The 8,010-nt window shown below is 42.4% G+C and overlaps 1 protein-coding gene across 1 annotated transcript; it reads left to right on the forward strand.

The window, feature by feature from the left end:
* The first annotated feature begins 634 nt into the window (after positions 1-634).
* Positions 635-7,266, forward strand: znf365 (zinc finger protein 365). Its single transcript, XM_062415083.1, has 6 exons — positions 635-740; positions 2,129-2,829; positions 4,189-4,498; positions 5,117-5,288; positions 5,410-5,459; positions 6,813-7,266. Exons 2-6 carry the CDS (start codon positions 2,139-2,141, stop codon positions 7,036-7,038), a joined length of 1,449 nt encoding a protein of 482 aa, XP_062271067.1. The 5' UTR covers positions 635-740; positions 2,129-2,138; the 3' UTR covers positions 7,039-7,266.
* The last annotated feature ends 744 nt before the right edge of the window (positions 7,267-8,010 follow it).

Genomic DNA, 8,010 nt, shown 5'->3' on the forward strand with positions numbered 1-8,010 from the left:
GAAGACTATGAACTATGTGATATGGACTATGTGATGAAGACTATGGACTGTGTGATGAAGACTATAGAGTATATGACTATGTGATGAAGACTATGGACTGTGTGATGAAGACTATGGAGTATATGGTCTATGTGATGAAGACTATGGAGTATATGGACTGTGTGATGAAGACTATGGAGTATATGACTATGTGATGAAGACTATGGACTGCGTGATGAAGACTACAGACTGTGTGATGAAGACTACGGACTGTGTGAGTGATGAAGACTATGGACTGTGTGATGAAGACTACAGACTGTGTGATGAAGACTATGGACTATGTGATGAAGACTATGGAGTATATGACTATGTGATGAAGACTATGGACTATGTGATGAAGACTATGGACTATGTGATGAAGACTATGGAGTATATGACTATGTGGTGAAGACTACGGACTATTTGATGAAGACACTAAAAACAATACAACACTGAACTAAAAATGATCATACTTTGTTTTGAAAATACAAACCGGAAGTGACACTAACATCGCCTATATATACATATTTAACTTTGAAAGGCCGGACCGGATGTGCTTCCCTCACCCTGAGGCGCGTGCAGCTTGACGCTCTTCTCCATGGATGACATCATGCGGCCAGCTGTGTGTCTCCGTCTGCGACATGCCTCCTCCGGTCACTAACAGCTGGAGGACCCGGTTAAAGCCCTGCCGGTAAACCCCGGTAAACCCCCGGTAAACCCCGGTAAGAGCCGTGCCCGTTACTAACCCCGTTATTCCCCCGTTAAATAATGATTCAGCTGTTGTTGCTGTGCTGCTAGCTAACACAGGACATGAGCTAAAGGCCAATTAATGCTGAATTAAACCCAAAAACACACAAATAAACCTTTAATATTAAATATATTTAGTGTATTTAATGAGTGTGTTGCATAATAAAGACGCTGTTCTACTGGGTTTATTCATATTGGCTCACTGGGAAAGTAACTAAGTACATTTACTCAACTACAATATAACACTACCCTTTAATTTACTGTAATATGTTTAATTTGTTTATTTACTGTATCTATTTTAATCTATTTATTTTATCCATTTTAATATATTTATTTTATCTATTTTTTTCTATTTTAATCTATTTATTTGATTATTTTAATCTACTTTACTGTAATATCTTTATTTTTCTATTTACTGTATCTATTTTAATCTATTTATTCTATCCATTTTAATATATTTATTTGATCAGTTTTTCTATTTTAATCTATTTATTTGATTATTTTAATCTACTTTACTGTAATATATTTTTCAATGGATTTTTTCTATTTTTATCTATTTCTTTATCTATTTATTTGATCTATTTTAAAGTTTGAAGTATTTGTACTTTACTGTAGTACAGTTTGAGGTACTTGTACTTTACTGTAGTACAGTTTGAGGTACTTGTACTTTACTGTAGTACAGTTTGAAGTATTTGTACTTTACTGTAGTACAGTTTGAGGTATTTGTACTTTACTGTAGTACAGATTGAGGTACTTGTACTTTACTGTAGTACAGTTTGAAGTATTTGTACTTTACTGTAGTACAGTTTGAGGTACTTTTACTTTATTGTAGTACAGTCTGAGGTATTTGTACTTTACTGTAGTACAGTTTGAGGTATTTGTACTTTACTGTAGTACAGTTTGAGGTACTTGTACTTTACTGTAGTACAGTTTGAAGTATTTGTACTTTACTGTAGTACAGTTTGAGGTACTTTTACTTTATTGTAGTACAGTTTGAGGTATTTGTACTTTACTGTAGTACAGTTTGAGGTACTTTTACTTTATTGTAGTACAGTTTGAGGTATTTGTACTTTACTGTAGTACAGTTTGAGGTATTTGTACTTTACTGTAGTACAGATTGAAGTACTTTATACATCACTTATAATACTTGTGTACTTTTACTGTAATACTTTAACTATATCAAACTCATATTACTACATATGAAATATATATCGTCTCTCTCTCCCTCTCTCTCTTTCTCCTCTCTCTCTCTCTCTCTCTCTCTCTCTCTCTCTCTCACTCTCTCTCTCTCTCTCCCTCTCTCTCTCTCTCTCTCTCTCTCTCTCTCTCTCTCTCTCTCTCTCTCTCTCTCTCTGTGTTGCAGGTATAAAGTGATGCAGCAGAAGTTGTGCTCCAGAGGTTCTGGTTCTTTCCTCTTAGAGAGGAACGGCCAGGCGTGCGGCGCCATCACTGACTCCTCCGCTTCCTGCGAGCTCCCGTTCCGCTGCCCCCGCTGTGGCGAGCAGGAGCGTTTCCGTAGCTTGGCCTCGCTGCGCGCTCACCTGGAGTACCGCCACTCCTACCGCTCGCCGGACCTCAGCGGCGCCGGCTTCAGCATCACCGGCAAACACCCCGACCCGCTGACGGCGGCGATCCCGTGGCACGACATGAGCCTGCCGACCCGCCGCGCGCCGCACGGCTCCACGCGGCCGCCGCACGTCCGCTCGCTCAGCGACAGCAGAGACAGCGGATACCTCCACTCCTACGGCTCGGTGAGGAGGCGCACACAGAGCGTCGGCGTGGGGACGCAGGCCGAGGAGGACGAGGAGGAGGAGGAAGATGATGACGAGGACGGGGGGACGGAGGATGAAGATGTGGGAGAAGAGGAGGATGATGATGAGGACGGTGAAGAGACAGATGGAAGCAGACATGAAGAAGATTTTAAAATATCGGTGAAAAAGTCAGACGTGTGTCCTCATCATCACCTCAACCATCATCATCATCATCATCACCTCCTCTTCGCTCCTCAAGCTCCGCTCGGACCTCCGCCTGACCCAGACCTCAACCTGGACCTGGACCTGGTCGGTGCGTTCAGGTTTACTTCACTTCTTTATTTTACTCCTACATTTGAGCTTGTGTTTGGTTTGCATTTTTAATTTCTCCTAGATATTTGGGATCATTAGGACCTGATAAGTACAAAAACTAAACATCATCTTTGAACAGGACGTATAAAACTATTTCCTTACATTTACAACTTCCCAATGTCATCAAATTAGTACTAGTCATAGCTTGTTGCTGTTGCTTAAATTTGTCAAATTTGTATCAAACTACAAACATTATTTTGCATAAATAATCAAGTTTCAACCATAAAATCTGATCAGGTTTTGTACCTTGGCAAAGATGCCTGTCATCTTGTTTTAACACTGTAATGTGCTTTTGTTACCACTAGATGGCACAAAAAAGTGTTACCGAACGAGGTCAACAGGTCAAAGTTAAGCAGAATGAAGTATAAGATCCAGCAAACCCAAAGTGTAATGTCTCCATATGAGGACGCAGGGTTGCAAGAGGTTAAAGACACATTTTAACCTCTGTGAACCCGATCTTTGAGCCACCGGAGCCTCACACGTAAATGTGGAGCAAGAAGAAGTCCTCGTGGAGCTGTACGACATGTAGTGAAACCAGGCTGTAACAGACTTTATTAGTATCAGAAGGATTTTGAATTTAATAGAAAGCATCATTAGCAAAGTCAGCTGCAGGATAGAAATGGGAACGCTGTGGAATTTTAGGAATCTTGCAGCTGGGCGATGTAGGGATGTAGATATTGTAGGGATGACTGTTGGTGCCTTCACAAAATATTAACACAATGTGATTTTTGATAAATAAACATCAGTAATGTGGGTGTAATGATAATAAAGTGGGTAAAAGGCAAATAATAGAACACCAGGAAAAAACACCTACGCTGTATCACAATAAAAACTAATGGTAGGAAGAAAGGATGGAAGGAAGGAAGGAAGAAAGGAAGGAGGGATGAAAGGATGGAAGGGAGGAAGGAAGGAAGGGAGGAAGGAAGGAAGGAAGGAAGGAAGAAAGGAAGGAAGAAAGGAAGGAGGGATGAAAAGATGGAAGGGAGGAAGGAAGGAAGGGAGGAAGGAAGGAAGGAAGGAAGGATGGAAGGAAGGAAGGAAGAAAGGAAGGAGGGATGAAAGGATGGAAGGGAGGAAGGAAGGGAGGAAGGAAGGAAGGAAGGATGGAAGGAAGGAAGGAAACAAGCAAGCAAGGATGGATAAAAGGAAGGGAGGATGGAAGGAAGGAAGGAAGGAAGGAAGGAAGGAAGAAAGGATGGAACGAAGGAAGGAAGAAAGGATGGAAGGATGGAAACTAATGTAAATGTCTAACCTATAATCACCCTGCTGCAGACAGTAACTCTCTTCCTGTCACCACCAGAGCAGAACTCGTACTCCGGTCTAGAGACGGCAGCGGCCTCGGCGGCGGTGCGGCGGCGGCTGGCAAGCATCCTGCGTGCGGCCGACAGCACGATGCAGCGCCGCCTGGCCAAGGTGAGCACGGAGCTCGCTCAGACCGACACAGAGCTGCTGTGTGAACGCGCTCACTCTCAGCACCTGGCCCAGGAGAGACAGGAAGTGGCGGACAGGGAGAGGTCGCTGAGCCGGCAGGTGGACGTGGCCGTCATGGTGATCGCAGCGCTGAGGGAACAGCTCAACGCCTCCGAGAATGAGCTGGAACGACGAGAGAGGTAAACAGTGGAGCTAAAAACAGCCTGTTAATAGTCAGAGATATTCCAGTAGAGACACGGAATATAAATATAGAGCTGGAGATGTGAAGAAGATGTGAGCTTTTAAGGGTCAACGACATGATGCAACACATTGTCCAATTGGTGTAAACCATAGACTGTATATAAAATGGACGTAACATCCGTGACGGCGCCCTCCTGAACCTGTGAACCAATCAACCTGTCAATCACGACGTAGCCACGCCTTAATGCATACCCTGCTTTATCGTCACATATAAAATCAGGGAGGCCAAAATGTCCCAAATGAACATCATACTGCATTGAAGAAGGCTTTAAACTAGCGATTGAGACCATAAACACATTTTGAAAACGTTTACTGAGGTTAGAAATCAAGTGAGAAGTTGGTGAATTCTCCATTGACTTGTATAGAGACGGAAGTCCTTTTGACACCAAAACGGTCGCCCCCTGGTGGCCTTTTGATAGAATGCAGTTTTAAGTTACTTCCGCGTTGGCCTCATTTCAGAGGACCGGAACTCCCCGCCTGGTTTTAACTGATTTCTGAATTGATCATCTTACCAACACTTATTTGTATGTGGTCCATAAATGTATTTTTGTTTCCAGGGAGGTGATAACCATCCAGAAGTTTCTAGAAGCTGCAGCGCGACAGGAAACATGCGGTAAAGTAAGAATCCAGCGTTTCATCGAGAACCTGCTGAGACGCATCGCTCTGGCTGAGAGGCTGGTGGAGTATTACCAAGAGAACGGCAGCCCGTCACAGTGCAACCACTACAAGGTACACACACACACACAGACACACACAATAACACACACACACACACACACACACACACACACACACACACACACACACACACACTCTCAAACCTGACCTTTGACCTCTCTTGTCTCCTTAGCATCACCAGCAGCCAACTGATAATGGACCTCACAGAATCACTAAAAGCAGGCGAGTCTCTCCTCTGTGTGTCGTTGTTCAACCATATTTTACCCCCTCATGTATGTTAATGGGGGTGGACAGAATAATAGAAACACTCCAGTACACCTCCACCACCCACAACAGTTGAATTATCATCTTTCTGACATGTTTAAGCTTGGTAAAAGTAGAATCTGACTTGGTTTCAGTGGTGTTTTTTTGTGACCTGCTGATAGACAGAGACCTTAATCTGTGAACGGGGCTTATTCCTCAGCAGGAATGATCCTCTAACAGAGCAGATAAGCTGCTGCTCTGCTGCTCTGACTCAAAGCCAAGAGGTGACAGAGTGGCTGCTAAATCATTCAGCAGGAACTGTAGTTTCCTCTGTCGGGTTTCTGTGTCGCTGCATCATGTTTTATTGATCACTGAACATCATGTCCTTTCACTCAATCACTGGAGTAGGGTTACCCTGTCTGTCTGTCTGTCTGTCTGTCTGTCTGTCTGTCTGTCTGCCTGCCTGTCTGTGACGTCACCCATTGGTTTGTGGACTGCTGCTCGGAGGCCAATAGTATCGGATCTGAGCAACGCCATCTTGAAAATTTCAGGTGCATGCTGGGAAAAATAAAAACAGGGATTCTACTTATATGGGCATCAGGAGGAGCATGAGGCGCCCTCCTGAACCTGTGAACCAATCAACCTGTCAATCACCACGTAGCCACGCCCTAATGCATACCCTGCTTTATCGTCACATATAAAATCAGGGAGGCCAAAATGTCCCAAATGAACATCATACTGCATTGAAGAAGGCTTTAAACTAGCGATTGAGACCATAAACACATTTTGAAAACATTTACTGAGGTTAGAAATCAAGTGAGAAGTTGGTGAATTCTCCATTGACTTGTATAGAGACGGAAGTCCTTTTGACACCAAAACGGTCGCCCCCTGGTGGCCTTTTGTTAGAATGCAGTTTTAAGTTACTTCCGCGTTGGCATCATTGCAAACTGCTGACAGGACACCTCCAACTGCACACAAGCTCATTTATCACTCCTTATGTGTTGAGTGTTTGATCCATGGAGGTTTTTATATTTGTATAACTTTGCCCGAGCCGAGAAAAAAGAGATTTAAAAACCTGTGACTTCATCACAACGTGGAAGCAAACCTTTTTTGCATAGGGTAACTGAGTCAGCCATGCTCCGGCCATTTATCCGATTCTCTGATCGGCATGTATACTCAGACAAGTGATCCGGTCTTATGCATGTCTTTATCTGATATGATCAGAAATTCAAATTTTTTGCTGCATGTAAACGTACTGAGTCAAGAACTTTTTTTTTCAACCACTTTTCCACTTCCTTTGTTTACTGGTTTGTGTTCATGTGACGTCTCCAGGTCGGCAGGAGGTCAGCTGTCCTCGTCCGGTCTCCACGACAACAGAACTCACTCCTCCTCGCAGTTCGGCGGCCGGCCTCCGTCGTTCTCCAAACCGGGGGGCGGCGAGCGGGAGCGGGAGCAGCGGGAGCGTCTGGCGCAGTCGTCACGGCTCTTCTGCCGACCCGAACACAGAGACGACATCTGGAACCACCAGCGGCGCCGCTCCACCGGGTACGAGGCGTAGAGATGTAGAGAGACGACCAGGGAGAGGAGGTGTCAGACTTTACTCACAACTTTATTTACAACTTTATTTATTAACGACTTTATTCCAGTGTGTTAACCTATGGAAAAATACCACACGGTCACATTTTAAGTTCCTCCTTCAGCAGAAAGTCTCATTTAAAACAAGAAGCTCCAAGAAAGTCAGATTTATTTGGATTAAAACCTCCAACATGATTTTAAAAAAGCAACATCTGAGTCATTGCTGCAAACCTCGAGGAGATTTTTGGGTAATAAATCAAACAGAAAATCATGCAGTCATTTATAAAATCTATAAAACATTTGCACCTCAGTGAATTTAAGCAAAAATATACATGATTTCCCTGTGTGCAAACATTTATTTCAACAACTTCTCAACTTAATTGGGAGCTGATATCAATTTTTGATATGAAAAATGTACAAAATCCAGCTAATTTAAAGTTTAAAAGAGGCTTCAATATGTTTTTTTCCCCCTACAAACATAATTACTAAACTATAGTCAAAACTATAGAATAACAGCACCCTTAAAAACTCTGTTTGTAGTTGTTTAAATTGGACATTTTGCTCTTTTGATGGAGCTAGACAGCTGAATAATGTAATATTTTTTGGTTTAATTTAATTTATTTTGTCTCCCTGGAATTTTTTAATTACTAAACCAAACTTATTCAATTATTAATATAAATCAAATTAAAGAAAAGCATTGAACATAAGAGATGAGATCATGATTAAGCACACATCAAATATAGCCTGGCACATAGTTTCCCTCAAAGGTGTGTCTTTAAAAAATTGGTTTACAGATATTTTTACAGCAGAAAAAGTAAATTAATCACATTTCTTGTCTTTTTTTTAACATTGCCACCTACGTTAATACCAATAAATCTGCAATGAGCTCATGTCTGCTTAGTTTATCAGTTGGACTCTAATATAAAACAACTATTTTTATAAATGACTGCTGCAA

The sequence above is a fragment of the Scomber scombrus genome, unplaced genomic scaffold (genome assembly GCF_963691925.1).
Source record: "Scomber scombrus unplaced genomic scaffold, fScoSco1.1 SCAFFOLD_293, whole genome shotgun sequence".
In the NCBI taxonomy this organism is placed as follows: Eukaryota; Metazoa; Chordata; class Actinopteri; order Scombriformes; family Scombridae; genus Scomber; species Scomber scombrus.